Genomic DNA, 18,736 nt, shown 5'->3' on the forward strand with positions numbered 1-18,736 from the left:
GTGGAGAATCTCCAGCTGCAGGGGACCATCTGCCTTGGGCAAAGCTTATTTGAAATTGTTTTGAGATGGGTTTTGTACAGAGGAGCCCGAGTGGAGAACAAGATGACAGATTCCAAGCGAGTATCTTTAACTGTGCTGTCAGCACAGCTGCAAAAGAGCAGGGCAGATTGGAAAAAAAATTTTGTTGTAATTGTGGTTGGAGCCAAGTAGGTTTTGAATAAACCTCATCTTACGTGTGCGCAGATCCCGTCACTCTCCTCAGAGATCCGCTGTTCCCTCCCGGGGCAGACCTGCTCTCTTCCCTTGGGGACCGCTCTTATCCCCACTGTGGCCCTCTGTGCCCGATCAGGTCCCCTCCAGCCCCCACCAGGCATGCTCAGACGCCCTCCAGGCCAATGCATTTTTTCTGAGCACCTCTCCCCTTCCGAGCACTGCCATCTCCTTGGTTCCCCCTCGTGCAAACTGTGATTCCGATTCATCCCCTGCCCTCCTGAGTAGGCACAGACCTTCCAATCCCACTCGTGCGGTCAGACCCCTCCTCTTCCCCACAGCTCACACTCTGAGCCTTTCTGCTTCCCTCTCTGCATGCACAGATCCCTGCTACACCCCTTTTCCGCATGAGCTGACTCCTTCCACCCCCTCCCAAGCATCCTCACAGAGCCTCCAGCACTGTCAGGGAGCACTCAAGACCCACCCTCTCTCCTTCTCCGCATGCTCAGCTCCCCTCCCTTCTCCTGCTCCTATTCCATTTCCCTCGTCCCCTCCATCTCCCTTCATCTGCCTCCTGGCCCCTCTGCCCACCATCCCCGCTCTCAGAGCCCCTCCTTTCCCTCCCCCAATCCTCCTTCTCCACACCTTCTCATCCCCTCCCTCAGTGCTCAGACACCCCGCGCTCCCCTCCCCAGGCTTGCACAAAGCAAAATGCAGGGGTAAGGGCGTGCAAAAAGAGGAATGACCGGCCTCTGAGCACAGATCGAGGGGAATGGAGGAAAGCAGGCACGTGGTGAAAGGGAACTTCTCCGAGTTTTATTTACAAAACTGGTAGTTTTGGACTGGACCAGGAATTAGGGTTCAGGGGAAGATACGCTTCACCCCACCCCTCTTCCATTTTCCTGAGTTTATCTACAAATTCCAGCCTCCGTGTGGGATCTCACACACACATACACACACATTTACAGTTGGGTAAATTGAAAATAAAGCTGTTGAATACTACAGCTGAACCAGAAATTACCAACTCAGTCAATGTGGCAATTCTCCCCTGCAGTCCTCGTCATCCCCCAGCAAGAGAAGCCCAAAACCCTGCAGTCCAGCTAACATTTTACAAACACCCTTCCCCTTTAGAAGTTCTCGGAGCTGATGCTCTGACTCTCCTCCTGCAGCTGGGAGGCTGTGGTGTCTCCAGGCGAAGCTACATTTAAGTAGCCGATCTCAGAAGGTTGAGAGGGGGATAAGCAGGAGGAGGAGTCTTGGCTTTCAGCTCCTCCTGCAGGCTTCGTGTCTTGCGCGGCCTTCGGGGGGCTGAGCGAGTCTGGCGGTTCTCGTGATGGGAAGCTGAAAACAAATTTCCTCTCTCGAGTCATTCTGCAAACTCTACCTGACCCTCCACCACCTGCACGGCCCCAACGTCCCTCCCAGCATCCCTGGCAGGCAGCGCAGGGATAAGGCTCCAATACGCTTCCACCAGCCAAGGAGCTGATGGCCCTCACCCACCCCAGCACCCCCCAGACCGGCCAGCACCCTCCACAGCACCCCAAGGCTGTCACCAAGCCTGCCACGCGCACAGACCAGAGGCGCAGAGTGTCTCTGCCTTCCCCTCGCCCCTTTGGCACAGATCACGGTGCTCCTGGCTTACACCAGCGGAGGAGCAGCTCAGGCTCCCTCCTGAGCACAGCCTGCGACGTCGGTCACACCGCGCCAGGCAGCACTGGCCCTCGAAGTCTCATCACCTCCTGTGTAAAGACACTCCTCCAAAACCACTGGGCACCAAGATGATTTCTAAACCCACAGCGTTCCCCCACATATTTTGAAGAGTTTACTTCTCCATCCCACTAGTTCCAGAGTCTTTTTAATACCATTTTCCTATAATTTGACCAAAACCAAACCAAGAGAGAAGAAAGACCCTTGGAGGTGAAAGCACAGGGGGGAGCAGCCAAAGTGCTCAACCTCTCCCTCACCACATGCAGAGAGGCATTCCCTGCCTCCTCCGTTTGCCCCACGGTACCTGCTACGGGCAGATGGCAACACCTTACTCTGGAGCTGGCGTTCAGAGAAGTTCACGCTCTTCAAGCCCTGGAAGGAGGAACAGAGACTTTCAAAGGAGGAGGTGCGTGTCAGACCCCGAATTTCAACGTACAGTCTTGGTCTTTACAGTTCCCCCGGCTCCACTGACAGTTCTCCCCATGAACTCCAGCCCCACTGAGGTTCTAAATCACAGCTTTGTCCTTTGGGTCTGAATGTAAACTGAAAAACCCCACCGAACTAGCCCAGGTGAAACAAACAGAAAGAAATAAAACAGAGTGGAACACACAAACAGCTCTTTCTGCCAGGCCCCAAACGGCGCTTTCACCCTTAAGAGCTCATTTCCAACCAAACTGGGTTCCCTCCAAATTTCAAAATGTACCAACAAACTTCCAAATCCACCTCTTTTATTTGAGGAGCTGTCGGAACACAATCTTGGACTTTCCTGGATTTTCCTTCATTTCTTCCCCCAGAGTTCTTCATCAACTTGGTCAATCCCAACCCGAGGTTTTGGGGAAGGCAGATCTCCATTCAGTGCAATTTAGTCGACATTATCCGTCAGCTTGCTCTGACCTTTTTTGGCTGACAGAAGTAACTTGCCCAAGCACACTGCTCTGTGCTACTTCTCCTAATTTTAAAGCGAACTTAAAACTCAGGTCTTTTAACACCTCTCAAATCTGCAAAAGAGCCAAAGTGCAATTTCTGTCCTTGTGTCACAGGATCTCATCAGACAGCAGCTCGGGGGTGGAGCAGTGTGCCAAGGGCACCGAGCTGCAGCTCCCCAGAGTCCCTCCTCACCCATAAAGCCGTCGCACTCGGGGTGTTTGCTGCCCCTTTCCATCCCAACCCAAGGATCGATTCAGCTCTTCTCCGGCACCCTCAGCTGCAGCTACAAACACCACCCCGCGCTCGCAGGAGACATCAGCTCCTGCAAGCTGTCTGCTGAGCCCGAGCCCTCTCAGAGCCTCACCTCCGTGCTGGGAGCGTGGATGCTCCTCGGCGTGCGCGGCGAGGTGGGCACGTGGCCGGGGAGCTGGAGTTTGCTCTCGTGTAGCCGCACGCTCTGCTCATCCACGATCTTCGCTCTGAGCACGTTACACAGACAAAGCACAAGTTATTTTCCTTCCAGCCACGCTACGTTCTCAAAGGAGCATTTTCCTTTTCAGCTGCAGTGGCCATCAAAGTCCCTGTGCAGCCCTTGACCGAAGGCAACGACTCGGCCCTTTTATTCAAGAACATCAACATCCTGCTGTGCCGAGGAAGGAGAGTGGTCTGGAGGTTCTCAGAAGACCCGCTGCGAGATGGGATCAGACAGGGATCCTGGCTAATGCTTTTCTCCAGGGACGTTTGGTACGTTTTCAGTGCTCCCTCTAGCTCCTTTGCAGCCAGGTCAAAGCCGTGGCCTTGTTCAGTTTTTCCTCGGGACTTGGGGCTGGGCCTGCCCTCCTGCTTCCAGAAAGCCACGCCTCAGGGCTGAGCTTGTCAGGGGTCTCTGGAAGGGTGCAGGGGTGGGTCACCAGAAAGGCACATCCAGGGCTCCGGAGATGCCCTGAAACACACACCCTGTGAGAATGGGACACCCTGAGGTGGGGCCGGACGGCCCCTCGGGTGCCACAGGGAGCCCGCGGTCCTTTCCCTCTGCCCGAGGGAGGGGAGACTGTGCACGGGGAACACCGGTGTATTCCCCCGGCCCTTGTGGTGCGGGGCCTCTCCTAGTCGGGGTTAACATCTGCTCCCTTCCAGCCGGCAGCTCCGTAGACCTAGAGAGCAGGAGGTACGGATTAAACATCCTGTCCCTGGGTGTCATTTCTAAAGAGGACGTATTTGTATCTATCTCCGTGCTCCCCCATTTAGTCATTTCTCCACATGTTCCAATTGCATATCTTGGCAGCTGGGGCACCCATCACGCCTTGCCTCCTGCCCCAGTGGTACCTGCACTAGCGGGAGGGGAGCAGAGCCCTGTCACAGGCGGTGGGCACAGCCCTGAGCCGTCCCCTCCCTGTCGCAGCTGGCACCTCCTCGCTGCAGCTTTGGCAGTCAGGCTCACCCGAGCCTGCAGAGCTTCGCACAAGGCCACTGACCGGAGGCGGGAGCAAGGTCGACAGAGCTGCACTCCAGGGCTCCTCCGCACCGCTCACCCGCAAGGGCTCCACGGGCGACGGAGCTGCCAAAGCCATTCCTGGAGAGGCGGCTGTTCCGGGCGCCGCCTGTGGCAGAACCCTTTTTTCTACAGGCCTCCATGGCTGCTTTCACTCTCCAGAACGGGGTAGGCAAAGAATATTCACCAACTTTCCTGAGTGTTTTCTACCACTTTAATAACTCTCCGTCAAAATGTCGCTATCACTTTAATAACTCTCCGTCAAAATGTCGCTGTCGGGCGGAGTTGCCCCAGAAGGGATATCCCAGGCTTCGCTGACATTTGGCGGAAGAGCAGATGTCTGGGGACAATCCCCACCAGATCTGGTTTTACGTTCGCTGGTGGCTGGGAGAGAGAAAGCAAGATCCAATGTTAGTTCTAGAGCAGAGCGAGCCCACAAAGTCAATGGACAACTATCAACTGCGACAGGACGCTGTGAAGGTCTGGAGAGATTTAAGCCCACAGAGGAAACCAGAAAGAATGAAAGGGACACACGCAACGGAGGAAATAAGATTTTCCATGCCTGACCATCAGGCAACTAGCTTTCTAAAGCCCGCGAAAGAAACTCCAGAGGAACCATTGTTATGAAATTCTTCTCTGGAGAGCCCACTCCCTGTTTTGGGTTTCCACCTAACAAGACCTGCTTTATGCTCGGCGGGATAAGCAAGCAACTTCTCTCTCCTGGTTCCACGTCACCAGGAATTACATGGAAAAGGCTTCCGCTCTTTCAGTATCCCAAGCAAAACCCAACCGTAATCCCTAACCCACCCGAGCACTGAAGAATCACACCTGGAGCTGCTTACCTGAGCCCGATGGGTTTACGCTCGGTCCCCTGGTCCCCTGGTCTTGCTCACACTCCGCTTTCTGACTGCCGTTGCTCCTCCTGGCTTCTGCTAGCCTCTCATTAGCCCTGTGAGAAATGCAGGAGCGTGCAAGAACGGCTGTTGCTCATAGTGGCACCAAGTGGTTCCCCAGGTGTGACACTGCACTGTTGGGCTGAGGAACACAGACTTCCGAGCCACCCACACGTGCTGCTGCTCAGGCTTCCAAGCAGTCTGTGTTAGGTCTTTGTCAGACCTTTCCCAGAAGGTAGTAAGGACTCGGGGCTCTTTCCCTCCTCCCACAGTAAACACACACTGCACCGTTATAATGGACAGCAAATAGATTATTTTTGCCTCACAGGCTCCTCTTCTGTCCCCTCTGCCTTTCCCCGTGTGTCTCTCCTCAGCTGGAGGGTAACAGCAGAAGGGGAAGGGAGCTCCTCTTTTGCACCGTACGTGTAGGAAGGGGAGGTGGCTACAGAAAACTGTTAAAAGAAAACTAACTAGAACACCCTCCGGACAGGCCTGGTCAGCTTGGTTACTTCAGGGTCCGTCAAGAGAAACAAAACCAGGCCTCTGCCATGGGAGAGCCCACGGCGGGCTCTGGAGAAGTGCGCACATCATGCTGACCAGATCCAAGAAAGGGACGTGGGTTGGGAAAGCCACGATGAAAAGGGTCCTATTGTACTACGTGGGGAAAAAAAAGAAAACGTTGGGACTTACTTATTTAATTTGATTCTGAGAACTCTTGCGATGTCCTCCATCACCCAGAAACGCTTGTCAGAGCTCTTTAATTCTGCCTGTGCACAGGCCAGGAGCAGGGCGGTCGACTCCTGCTTGTCCTTTGCTCTCTCCAGCTCGAGAGCCTGAGCTCTAATGATCTGCTCCAGGTTGTTTCTCCAAGAGGCGACAGCGGTCTTGATCTCTTCTACTCTGGCTTCAGCGGCTGCCTGTACCTACAAGAGAAGATGCAACTTCAAGAAACAGGAAGACAGAGACAATGCCCACCCCTCTCAACAAACCTGCTCTTTCCGCCGCTTTTACAGAAAAGCTCTTAAACAGCCTAAACGCTGTCTGCACGAGGAGCAGCAAAACGGCTGCGTGTTTTTCACGCGCACTGGTGCCACGACACACGACACACAGACTCTGGCGCAGCCTTTTGCAGCTCCCCGGCTTCCCTACGGGAAAGCCAAACCCACAGCACTAACAAAGAGAACCACGTGCCCGAGACAAAACACCTAAAAGTCGTGACCGCAGCCACAAATGGACGCAACGCCGACCACAGATACAAATGGAACATGAACTGACCTCCAAACGTAGACTCAGATATTGCTTCTCTTCCGGCGCTGTTGTGGTGTGACCCGCGCCAGGAGTCGCCAAGCGAGCTGACAGACTTGTCACCGTCTGTCCCATCTCCTTATTTAGAGCTTCGAGCTGCAGAGATTTTTGGGACTGCAGCTCCAGCTGTGCGGAGAGTTCGCACGCCTGTATGTGGGGAAAAACAATCTGCCTTGAGCAGAGGGGTCTCAAATCTCGGTGAAACTCCATCCAACGGATGCATCGAGATCATGGCTGTCAGTGCCCTGAGTTTGTATTTCAACCCAGGGAAAAGGCGCTTGGATTCCTGAAAGTAAGTGCGCCTTTCAAGCCCTTGCCAACAAGACTGCTCCAGCTTCCACCCGTCCCTCCTTTCCAGAAAGGCTCCGTGGCAAAGGCGCTCCACTCCTCCTGCAGCATCATAGCACGTCCGTGCCTCTGGAGATGCTCTTTGGCATTTCACCGCGGTCGCTGCCTTTCATTTGGCTTCCACCACGCTCCTGTCGTGCCCCGTCCCTTCTCCCACGCACACCCCTGTGCTAATGGCTGGGGAGGACAGTGCGGGCGGAGGGACAAGAGCTTCAAGGCCTTCCTTAGAGGGAGGGCGAAGCCTGGCTTATGAGACAACGGCAAACCAAGGTCACTTTCCTTGCCCCCAACCACCACTGCCAGGGAACTAGACACCATCTTTGTGCAGAGATCGACAGAGGAAAAACCTTGCAGGGAGAACAACCAAGGCCAGAGACATCAGGGGGCACGTGGCTTGTGGTTTCATCTCACGGCCACAACGTTTGGACGGTGTGGGAACAGAAGCGAGACTCGGAAGAGCACAGCTGCTTTGTTCTTCCCCACCCACATGCTGCCCCCAAGCCACTGCTTTGCCCCTCAGCCTCGAAACAAGCCCCCTGAAGAGCCGCATCAGCTTTGCAAGGCGAGAGGGCAGCAGAAAGGAGCTAAAAGCACCCTCTAGTCTGACGCTCGTGACGTCCGCAGACAAATCTCTCCTGGATTTGTTCCCAGAATATTGTCTGCTGAAGGAAAAGAACATTTCAAAGACTTTGCATACCTTGGCCTTAGCCTTGTCCAGGTCCTCCTGCAAGCGGGAGTTCTCTGCCTTCAGGCGACCGTACTGGTTCGTCAAAGCCTTCAGCGCAGTTTCTGCTGTGTGCTGCTTTCTGACAGCATCAGCGAGCTCTCCTTGCAGCTGTGCCTCTCTTCTCTAGGGAAACAACGGCACAGGAGTACAAATTAAAAGAAGCCCAAGTGCGTAGTTTTACTTCCAGTTACTAGTTCACAGGCCGAGATCACTTTTCTAAGTGCATCGCAAAGCAAAGCCATCGCATCCACGGGCAGAAGAGGGCATCTGCACAGCTGATGGTCTCCAGCCACCCCTGGCGAGTGAAGACAGCTCCAGAAATGTCATCTCTTGGGGAAGATTTCTGTCTCCCAGCACGTTCTCCTCGGAAGATGCCGAGACTGTGCCTTTGTGGGGTTTGGCTTGTTCCTTAAGTTAATGCTAAAATCTAACGGGATGCCAACGCGGGAGCTGTCGTTGGACTGCAGCCCTTTCTCCAGCGACCCGAGCCAAGGCTTCCTAGAGCCAGCTCTGTGTATCATCCTTCCCGCCATTGTTCTGCTCCACAAACGAAACCCAACGCGGGCCTCAGCGTTTCTACGTACGTCTGTGTCTATAAACATCTCAAGGCTTGTCAGAACCTTCCGCGATTCCAACAAACCCAGCGCAAAACAGAACCAAGCCGAGCGAAGGACTCCCGCGCACGGACCGTACACCTGCTGACTTTTAGAAGCGCCAGACAGCCTTGGGAACTGCTCTCCTTTAAGTCAGTCTTGGTCAGCGCTCACCTCACCTCTTTCTCTACCTTGTCGGCCTCGCATGTAGAGGCACCACCACTCACCATTTGTTCCAGGCAGCTGTTGTTCTGCGCGTCTCCCAGCTGCTGACGCAGCAAAACGTTTTCACTTTGGAGCTGGGCCAGTTGGTGCTGCAGCTCTTCTGCCTTCTTGATGGCATCTTCTCTCTTCTGCTCTTTAAGAAGGCATGCACCATACCAGTCCAGTGTCTGCCTCTTGCTCTCTTGTAATTCTCTTTCTGTCCAGTCTAAAGCCGATGTCTGTTCCAAGAGGGCATTTTTCAGTTGCTCCACTTCCTTTTCCAGCCCATCAGCTTTTCTTTCGGCTTTGCTCAGCTGCCGAGACAAGCTCTCGTTTTCTTCTCGCATCTCAGCCATGTCCTCATGGAGCTTTCCTTGCACGCGAAGGCATTGGTGACATTCTCTCAGAAACACTTGCCCATCGACCCTTTCAGATGGCTGATGTGTCCCAGGGCTCAGGTGGGAAGGGGATGAATCTGACCCCACCGTCGGTATTTGGGCTCTGGCATCTTCTGCCTGTTCAAAGTTGAAGAACACAAATGGACAGCACTTAGGAAATCAGCTCAAACCAGGAGGAAGCAGCAGCATTTCATACAACCAGGCGAGGACTGTCAGCAGCTTGACAGCAGATTATCAAAGAGTTTTCAATAACTCTGCCTTAGACATTATTCCTGGAAAAGTCTTGCTTTGCAGTAGCATGGAACGTAATCCTAAAAGGAGGACTCGAATTGAAAATCTTTGGTTTGGCATACCTCCTGCCCAAAGCTCTTGCTCTCCTTGACGCCTTCTTCATCTGATGGCGACGTACGGACGGCCGACTCCAAGCAGGCGGCAGGCTCATCTACATTAAAAACATACGTTTTTGAAACCAGAGTGAGCTAACACAGCTCCTTGATGCCTACAGTGCTTTCCCAATCATCGTGCTTGCAGAGACAATCCTAGCACAGCCACACACCCCAAACCCAGGGGGACTTGTCAAAATGCAGATTCCAGACACGTCTCTTCTCCTGCTGGGGAATTCGTCTCCTCTAGCGCACACGCCTTTTCCGTGTGCCAGGGGGATGACGGCATGGCTCAAAGTGATCAGAAATGAGCCCCGAAGGAATGAGCGTCTCGAGAATTCTGCTTTCCAGGGACAAGGCCTGGCAGTGCACTTTTTCCTGGATCATCAGCCACACCACATCATCCTTTCCAAACGGCCCGTCTCCACGGCAAGCCGCCAGAAGGGCAGGCGACAGGCCTTCTCCCCATCCCTCCTCCACACCGGAGAGTCCTACCTGCTCTCCGCAGGGCGGGTGCACGCCGCCTCGCTGCAGCAGCTGCTGCCCCACGGGGAGCGCTGGATGCTGACACCCCTTTGCCTTGGCCTGGAGCAGCTTCTCCCTTCTTCTCCCGCTTGCTGGGGTCCACAGGCCGCGCGCTGCCACTGCGCCTGCGCCTGGAGAGACAAAGAGCAGAGCCAGTCGTAGGCACAGCTCACGGCAAGGAGAAGGGCCTGTTGTTGCCCGCCCTTTCCGTAGTGACCTCCCTCGAGGACGAACACCCACAGGCACAAAGCTAAGCCCCAGGGGAGGAAAAGAGCCCCGGAGCTTCCCAGGCAGCGCCCGCCTGCCTGCGCCCCGTTACCTGTCGGCCTTGTCCCGGCAGTCGGTGTCGCGCTCCTCCACCAGCGGCCGCGCTGGGGCCAAGTTGCCGCTGGTGGCTGCACGGTGCAGCTCGTCCCGGCCCTCCGGCTGGAGCTCATGGCCACCGCTGCTCCTGGAGGACTCGGGACCCTCCCCTGCCCCCATGCTCCTGGCCCTCCCGCACAGCCACCGCCAGATCCTCCTCATGGCCCGGCGGGGATGGGCACTGAACCGCCTCCCCTCGCTCATCCCTGGGGAGCGCTGCCAGGCAGGACTTAGTGGGCACTGCCGGGTGCCGGCTGCCAACAGAGGAGCCAACCCCAAGGAGTGGCAGGGCACGGGCAGCTGCCTGCAGGCTGAGCCACCACCAGCAGCGATGGCAGCACCGGCACCACCAGCACCAGCTCCACCAGCGCTGCCACAAGCACCAGCTCCACTGGCAGCTCCACCAGCACCTGCACCAGCAGCACCAGCTCCACTCGCAGCACCAGCTCCACCAGTGCCACCAGCACCAGCCCACTGGCACAGCACTGGCAGCACCACCAGGTACTGTGTGTGCAGGGCCTGGGACAGAACCCCTTGTTCTGGGGGCCGTGCGCTGACATCATAAAGGGCTCAATGGGGGCTGGGAGTGTCCCGGGTGCTCAGAACCTCTCTGCGTGTACACAGGCCACGTTGCCAAGGGAAACGGCCCCTGGCGCACTGTCTCCAGGGGCACAGGGTTGCCCAAGGCCACCTCTCCAAGGCTCCCACCTCCCTGCACGCTCTGTGGACCCCTGTCCTCCTCTTGCCTGCAAGGCTCGCCGGCGTGGGAGACAGACGGGCTCGGCAGAGCAGGCTCTCGCCAGCAAGGCTCCCTGCAAGCACAAGAGGCGGTGGCTGGACACCCCCATGTCCCTTTTTGTGCTTCCTGGGTTCTCAGCCTGACTTTTGGGACACCCTGGACCCCTTGGTGTGCCTCTCTCTGCATTCCTGGAGCCCTGGCTGTCGCTTTAAGGCACCCCAAGTCCCTGGGCTCCATTTCAGGATGCCCCTACACCTCGCTTTGCTTTCTGGTGTGCCCAGTCCCCCTGCACGTGCCTCCAGGGATGGGGACTCTCCCCCTGCCCTGGGCAGCCCCTTCCAACACCCAACAACCCCTTCTACAAAGAAATCCTTCCTAAGAGCCAGTCTGACCCTGCCCTGGCGCAGCTTGAGGCCATTCCCTCTTGTCCTATCGCTTGTTACTTGGTTAAAGAGACTCATCCCCCGTCTCTGCACCCTCCTTTCCTACAGCTGTAGAGGGCCATGAGGTCTCCCCTCAGCCTCCTCTTCTCCAGACTAAACCCCCCCAGTTCCCTCAGCCGCTCCCCATCAGACCTGTGCTCCAGACCCTGCACCAGCTCCGTTGCCCTTCTCTGGACACGCTCGAGTCATTCAATGGCCTTTTTGGAGTGAGGGGCCCAAAACTGAACCCAGAAATCGAGGGGCGGCCTCACCAGTGCCGAGCACAGGGGTGAGATCCCTTCCCTGTCCCTGCTGGCCACGCTATTGTTGATACAAGCCAGGATGCCACTGGCCTTCTTGGCCACCTGGGCACACTGCTGGCTCCTGTTCAGCCGGCTGTCCATCCCCCCCCCCCGGTCCCTCTCTGACTGGCAGCTCTCCAGCCACTCCTCCCCAAGCCTGTAGAGCTGCTGGGGGTTGTTGTGGCCCAAGGGCAGCACCCGGCATCTGGCCTTATTGAAACTCCCCCAGTTGGCCTCAGCCCATCGCTCCAGCCTGGCCAGGTCTCTCTGCAGAGCCTCCCTACCCTCGAGCAGATCAACACTCCCACCCAACTGGGTGTTGTCTGCAAACTGACTGAGGGTGCACTCGATCCCCTCGTCTAGATCATTAATAAAGATGTTAAACAGGAGTGGCCCCAAAACCCAGCCCTGGGGGACACCACTCGTGACCGGCCGCCAACTGGATTTACCTCCGTTCACCACCACTCTTTGGGCCCGGCCATCCAGCCAGTTTTTTACCCAGCACAGCGTGTGCCCATCCAAGCCTCGAGCAGCCAGTTTTGCCAGGAGAATGCTGTGGGAAACGGTGTCAAAGGCCTCGCTAAAGTCAAGGCAGACAACACCCACAGCCTTTCCCTCACCCAATAAGCAGGTCGCCCTGTCGTAGGAGGAGATCAGGTTTGTCAGGCAGGACCTGCCTTTCCTACACCCGCTGACTGGGCCTGATCATCTGGCTGTCCCGCACGTGCTGTGTGATGGCACTCAGGATGAGCTGCTCCGTCAGCTTCCCGGGCACCGAAGTCAAGCTGACAGGCCTGTAATTTCCCGGATCATCCTTCCGACCCTTCTTATAGATGGGCGTCACATTGGCCAATCTCCAATCTGTCGGGACCTCCCCGCTCAGCCACGACTGCTGGGAAATGATGGAAGGCGGCTTGGCGAGCACCCAGCCAGCTCCTTCAGCACCCTCGGGTGTATCCCGCCCGGTCCCACAGACTTGTGTGTGTCCATGTGATGCAGTAGGTCACCGACTGTCTCCTCCCGGATTGTGGGGGGGTCCTTCTCCCAGTCTCTGTCTTCTGGCTGAGGAGGCTGGATTCCCTCAGTACAGCTGGATTCCCTCAATACAGCTGGTCTACAAGCTTTGCATGTGTTTTCCTTCATTTCTTTCTCAAGGACTCCCGAGTCCTCAACTCTTTCCTGATGTCCCTTTGCCTGTTTAGGTAAGATTGAAACGCTCGTCAGGCTCCCCACGGAAATCCCCGAGAGCAGACTCAAGGCCTTCAGCGGACACTTGGGCAACCCCTAGAATGAGATAAGGGGAGCTCGAACAAAGACGCACAGAGACCCCGTTACAGGGAAAATGATTTTGCTGATTTAGGAAGGCGGCACCTGGACTTTACTTCACAGCGCACGCGCTGGAAAGAAGGTCAACTAGTGAACGCCGTGAAGAAGACTGCTTACTTCTTCCCTCGACCACCAAAGACCCGCACCCTGTTTTCTCTACGCGTGCCCAGACTATGTAAATGAATTCCAGGAACTCATTGTCATGAGAAACCCCTTTCCAGGAAATCCCATGGATGCGTGTGATTTGCGTGGATGTAAACTGCTGTCCCTCGCTAATTCCTGGGAGCCCGTATGGCGGAGAATCCCCAGGGCGCCCCCAGCGCTGCTCATCCAAGAATTCCTGCTGAGCAGTTCTGTTGGACTCTGCCCGTTCGTCTCCTTGTCTCATCCCCCTGATGCACGCCAACACCTCCTCCTCAGGTGCCGCTTGCCAGAGCCCACGGCCATCTCCCGCTGGGCACTGGAGACCCCTCTGTGCCCTCCGTGCACCGCCCTGCGGCCGCCCCAGCCCAGCACGGGGCTGGAGAACCAGGCCCTGCTGAGGCCCGGCCCTGCCGAGCGTCCCGGGCAAGTCCCCGCGGCAGGACCCGTCCCGGCGGGCGCAGGCAGGGCTCTCCCCGGCGGGGCGGGCACCAAGGGACGGAGGGGGCCCTGCCAAGAAGGGCTTTGCTTCTGGGAAGCTTCGAGCTGCCCGCGAGGGCTGAAGGACAGCCCGGCCCAGCCCGCGGACCCCGCTGCTCCAAGCCCTCCGCCACGTCTCCCGACACCCTCCCGGCGGCCTCCGGCGCCTCGGGGCAGGAACGGCCGCAGGGCCGGCGCCGGGGCCGCCTGGGCCCGCAGGGAACGCGCTGCTGGGCCCCCAGCCCCCTGCGATGCCGGCCGAGGGGCCGCGCTGCCCGCTGCCGCCGCCCGCCCTCCGCGGCAGCGCCGGGCTCCGCGCCCAGGGGAGGCCTCAGCCCCGCCCGGCCCCGCCGGCACTTCCGGGGCCGGAGCCGCTGCCGCCGCCGCTTCCGGCGGCACTTCCGCTTCCGGCGGCACTTCCGCTTCCGGGAGCGGCGCGTGCCATGGCGGTGCTGGCGTCCAACCCCACCAACCCCGTGGTCTTCTTCGATGTCACCATCGGCGGGCAGGTGGGCTCGGGCGCTGCGCGGCGGGGCCGGGGGCGGCAGCGGGAGGGGCTGCGGGGGCTCGCTGGGGGGGGCGGGGGTGCGGGGCTCGCAGGGGCCGGGGGGCAGCCGGGGGGGCCCGGAGCGGGGGGGCTCGCGGGGGGGCTCCGGGAGGGGGGTGGCGGGCGGGGGGACGTGCCGGGGTTCCCTGGGGGTGTAGGAGCGACGTGGGGGGGTGCGGGGGGGGTCGAGTGTTGGTCGTGGGGTTGGCGGGGGGCGACCGAAAGCGCTCGGAGGGGAGCAGCGGGAGGGAGGTGCGGGGCAGTCGGGGGCTGTGGGGCTGCAGGGGCGCGGGGGGAAGGGCTGGCAGCAGGGCTGCAGGGCAGGGGGTGGGGGGTGCGGCGGGGGGAGGCTGGGGGGGGGGTGTGTGTGTGTGTGTGTGTGAGGGGCCCAGGGGGCTCATGCGGCCCCGTCTCCCCAGGAGGTCGGCCGCATGAAGATCGAGCTGTTCGCCGACGTCGTACCCAAAACAGCAGAGAACTTCAGGTGAGGAGCAGGCGGCGTTTGTGCAGCTCGGCCCGGGTGGGGGCTGTGAAGACTTTTGGGCGCAGGAATGGCTCAGGTGGCAGAGTGGCCAGTCCCCCCAGAGGCGCTGCACTGCTTTGCTCCTCTCTGCGTTCCCAGAGAGATGCGGCCGTGAGCACCCCGATCCCCTGGGGAAGGGCACCTGGCTGGAAGGGGAAGGGCTGCGGTCCCGCTCTGCTCCCTCTGCGGAGCTTCTCGAGCGCTCGGTGCCCTTGGAAAAGGCCGCACCTTAACGGCAGGGCCACGCAGGTCTCTTGGCGCTGACTGAAGGATGCACCGCTCGGGCGTCCCGCTGCCACGGCAGAGATGGATGTACCCTGTTCTCTGTGAAACACGGGGTCTGCTCCACGTTCACTGCCCCTCACGGCCTCGGTGTTAAATATCTGCGCTCCTCAACTGCAGGCAGCAGAGCAGTCTGTTTTAAAATGGCAGTAGGGAGGAGTTGCTGCCGGTTCCGTGGCACTGGGGTCATCCCCGGTGCAGCAAGGGCACTCCTGCACACCAGTCAGTGCATGTTGGCTGAATGCAGCCCTCTGTGTCCTCCGGGGGCAGATGTGCCTCACGCTCTGCTCTCTTTTTTGTCTTGCAGGCAGTTTTGTACGGGTGAATTCAGGTAAGCGGGTTACGGGGTCCTTTAAAGTAGCCTACTCAGAGAAACAGGGCTGGGTGAGCAGGAGGAAGGCTCACTTGGAAGCGTTTCTTACTCTGCCAGGACAACATGAAGGAGTTGCAGAAAACCGCTCTGACGAAGTTGTGATGAGCTCGGTGCGTCGCAGGGGTGGCAGATTGTTCCCTTTGGGCATGACTTTGTTCGTGCTCAGGGTGCTCTGAAAAGCCCTGTCTGCAAATCCCGCCTGCTCGTGCTGCAGATGGCAGTGGGATCCCCTAAAGGTGCTGGTGTGGGTGTTGTAGGAAACCGTGTCACTTAGCGGGCAGAGGCCACTCGAGGTTTGCCTTTGCCTCTGGTAGCAGCAGCGGGGAGCCAGGCTGCAGCACGGGGTGGTATATCAAGGCAGTAGTAACGTGTAGGACAAGCCTTTGGGACTCTGAATTCCTGGGAGGGTTTTGTGTTGGGATGTGCAGTAAGTTGCAATGATTTTCCTTTTCCTTTCCTTGCAGGAAGGATGGTGTCCCTATAGGTTATAAAGGAAGCACTTTCCACAGGTAATTCCTCTGCTTTTGTTTAGGCACTGCAGTAGCAGCCTGAGCTAGATGTGGTTTGGAGAGCTGCCTCGGGCATTATTGGTCCGGGAGGCATCTGTAGGTCTTGGCTGATACCGTCCTTGTGTAGCTCTGGGGCATTTGGGGGTCTGTCAGGTGTGTACGCTGGGGTCACTGGGAGGGATCCCCCGTGCCTGGGGTGTCAGGTCAGAGATCACGTTCTGGCATCTGTCCTCTAATCACTATCCCTGCTCGAGCAGCAATGGGTCCCAAATTACCCAACAGCAACGAGTAGTTAAGCTTTGTTGCAGATTTTAGACTGTAGCATTCACAGAGGCTGATAACTGTCGCTGTGCAGCGAGGCAGAACTCCTGTTTGCCCCGTGCGAAGCTTCTTGAGACATTTGTCTACTGAGAACTGAGTATTGTTTTACTTCTTTAGGGTAATAAAGGATTTCATGATCCAAGGAGGTGACTTTGTAAACGTAAGTACTGCTCTATTCCTTTTGTGCTTTTCCTACGTGGTACATTAAGCAGCTGTTTCCAAGGGTCCGTGCTGCTCTGTGGGATCTGTTGGCTCTCTTTTGCGGTACTCAGTAGTCACTGGAGGATTCCTCCTACAATTGCTGCTGTCTTACTGCCACAGACTATAACGTACTTGAAACCAAATCTTGGGTGAGCATAGCTTCTCAGAGAATCACAGAATCAACTAGGTTGGAAAGGACCTTGAAGATCATCTAGTCCAACCATTAACCTAACACTGCCAGTTCCCATCTACACCATATCTCTCAGCGCTATGTCAACCCTACTCTTAAACACCTCCAGGGGTGGGGACTCTACCACCTCCCTGGGCAATCCATTCCACTGCCTAATAACCCGTTCTGTAAAGAAATACTTCCTGACATCCAGTCTAAACCTTCCCTGGCGCAGCTTGAGGCCATTCCCTCTTGTCCTATCGCTTGTTACTTGGTTAAAGAGACTCATCCCCCCTCTCCGCACCCTCCTTTCAGGGAGTTGCAGAGGGCCATGAGGTCTCCCCTCAGCCTCCTCTTCTCCAGACTAAACCCCCCCAGTTCCCTCAGCCGCTCCCCATCAGACCTGTGCTCCAGACCCTGCACCAGCTCCGTTGCCCTTCTCTGGACACGCTCGAGTCATTCAATGGCCTTTTTGGAGTGAGGGGCCCAAAACTGAACCCACTCATCGAGGGGCGGCCTCACCAGTGCCGAGCACAGGGGTGAGATCCCTTCCCTGTCCCTGCTGGCCACGCTATTGCTGATACAAGCCAGGATGCCACTGGCCTTCTTGGCCACCTGGGCACACTGCTGGCTCCTGCTCAGCCGGCTGTCAATCAACACCCCCCCCCCGGTCCCTCTCTGACTGGCAGCTCTCCAGCCACTCCTCCCCAAGCCTGTAGCGCTGCTGGGGGTTGTTGTGGCCCAAGGGCAGCACCCAGCATTTGGCCTTATTGAAGCTCCCCCAGTTGGCCGAGCACCCAGCCAGCTCCTTCAGCACCCTCGGGTGTATCCCGTCCGGTCCCACAGACTTGTGTGTGTCCATGTGATGTAGCAGGTCACTGACTCTCTCCTGGATTGCGGGGGGGTCGTTCTCCCAGTCTCTATCATCTGGCTGAGGGGGCTGGATTCCCTCAATACAACTAGTCTTGTTATTAAAGACTGAGGCAAAGAAGGCATTAAGGACCTCAGCCTTCCCCTCATCACTTGCTACCAAGTTTCCTTCAGCATCCAGCAGGGGGTGGAGACTCTCCCTGGTCTTTCTTTTGCTATTGACATACTTATAGAAACATTTCTTGTTATCTTTGATTGCTGAAGCCAGATTAATTTCCAGCTGGGCTTTGGACCTCCTGATTTCTGCCCTGCATAGCCTCACAGCCTCTTTGTAATCACTGTGAGTGGCCAGTCCCTTCCTCCAAAGGCTGTAAACTCTCCTTTTCTCCTTGAGTTGCAGCCAAAGCTCCCTGTTCAGCCAGGGTGGTCTTCTCTGCCGCCTGCTCCTCTTAGAGCACCTGGGGACTGCCTGCTCCTGAGCCATAAACACTTCCTTCTTAAAGAGCGCCCAGCCTTCCTGGACCCCTATACCCTTCAGGACCATCTCCCAAGGGATCCTGTCAAGCTGGTGCCTAAACAAGACAAAGTCAGCCCTTTGGAAGTCCAGGATGTCAGTCCTGCTTAGCCCTTTCCTGGTCTCTCTAAGAATAGAGAACTCTATTATTGCATGATCGCTGTGCCCTAGTCGTCCTCCAGCCGCCACATCATCCACCAGTCCTTCTCTGTTCACAAGGAGGAGATCCAGCAGGGCACCTTCTCTGGTTGGTTCTCTCACCAGCTGTGTTAGGAAGTTGTCCCCCACACGTTCCAGGAATCTTCGGGACTGGTCCCGCTCTGCTGTGTTGTATTTCCAGCAGATGTCTGGGAAGTTGAAGTCCCCCACGAGAACAAGGGCAAGCGATCGTGAGATTTCACCCAAGTGCCTATAGAATATTTCATCCACCTCTCTGTCCTGGGTGGGTGGCCTATAGTAGACTCCTACTACAACATCTGCCCTGTTGGCCTTCCCCCTGATTCTAACACAAAGACACTCCAGCCTGTCTTCACTGCACTTCTCCTTCCCAAAATGGAGCCTGGGGACTTGGGGTGCCCTTAAAGCGACAGCCAGGGCTCCAGGAATGCAGAGAGAGGCACACCAAGGGGTCCAGGGTGTCCCAAAAGTCAGGCTGAGAACCCAGGAAGCACGAAAAGGGACATGGGGGTGTCCAGCCACCGCCTCTTGTGCTTGCAGGGAGCCTTGCTGGCGAGAGCCTGCTCTGCCGAGCCCGTCTGTCTCCCACGCCGGCGAGCCTTGCAGGCAAGAGGAGGACAGGGGTCCACAGAGCGTGCAGGGAGGTGGGAGCCTTGGAGAGGTGGCCTTGGGCAACCCTGTGCCCCTGGAGACAGTGCGCCAGGGGCTGTTTCCCTTGGCAACGTGGCCTGTGTACACGCAGAGAGGTTCTGAGCACCCGGGACA

General features: G+C 57.3%; 2 protein-coding genes across 5 annotated transcripts; one reads left to right on the forward strand and one right to left on the reverse strand.

Annotated features, from left to right (window-relative positions):
* Positions 1 to 1,004: 1,004 nt before the first annotated feature.
* Positions 1,005 to 11,309, reverse strand: LOC141954092 (uncharacterized). 4 transcript variants are annotated; one of them, XM_074893258.1, is made up of 11 exons: positions 10,032 to 11,309; positions 9,683 to 9,843; positions 9,158 to 9,246; positions 8,430 to 8,921; positions 7,580 to 7,732; positions 6,505 to 6,681; positions 5,920 to 6,152; positions 5,179 to 5,285; positions 3,209 to 4,720; positions 2,222 to 2,289; positions 1,005 to 1,551 (listed from the first exon to the last, which is right to left on the reverse strand). In XM_074893258.1, exons 1-9 carry the CDS (start codon positions 10,277 to 10,279, stop codon positions 4,584 to 4,586), a joined length of 1,797 nt encoding a protein of 598 aa, XP_074749359.1. In that variant the 5' UTR covers positions 10,280 to 11,309; the 3' UTR covers positions 1,005 to 1,551; positions 2,222 to 2,289; positions 3,209 to 4,583. The 4 variants fall into 4 exon arrangements, with proteins under 4 accessions (XP_074749359.1, XP_074749360.1, XP_074749358.1 ...); XM_074893259.1 differs by having other exon boundaries at positions 1,853 to 2,289; XM_074893257.1 differs by having other exon boundaries at positions 1,786 to 2,289.
* Positions 11,310 to 13,259: 1,950 nt separating this feature from the next.
* On the forward strand, positions 13,260 to 18,724 carry LOC141953924 (uncharacterized). Its single transcript, XM_074892870.1, has 7 exons — positions 13,260 to 13,284; positions 13,609 to 13,994; positions 14,452 to 14,516; positions 15,145 to 15,168; positions 15,675 to 15,719; positions 16,158 to 16,200; positions 18,512 to 18,724. Exons 1-7 carry the CDS (start codon positions 13,260 to 13,262, stop codon positions 18,722 to 18,724), a joined length of 801 nt encoding a protein of 266 aa, XP_074748971.1.
* The last annotated feature ends 12 nt before the right edge of the window (positions 18,725 to 18,736 follow it).

Source organism: Strix uralensis, chromosome 23, assembly GCF_047716275.1.
Source record: "Strix uralensis isolate ZFMK-TIS-50842 chromosome 23, bStrUra1, whole genome shotgun sequence".
Lineage (NCBI taxonomy): Eukaryota > Metazoa > Chordata > Aves > Strigiformes > Strigidae > Strix > Strix uralensis.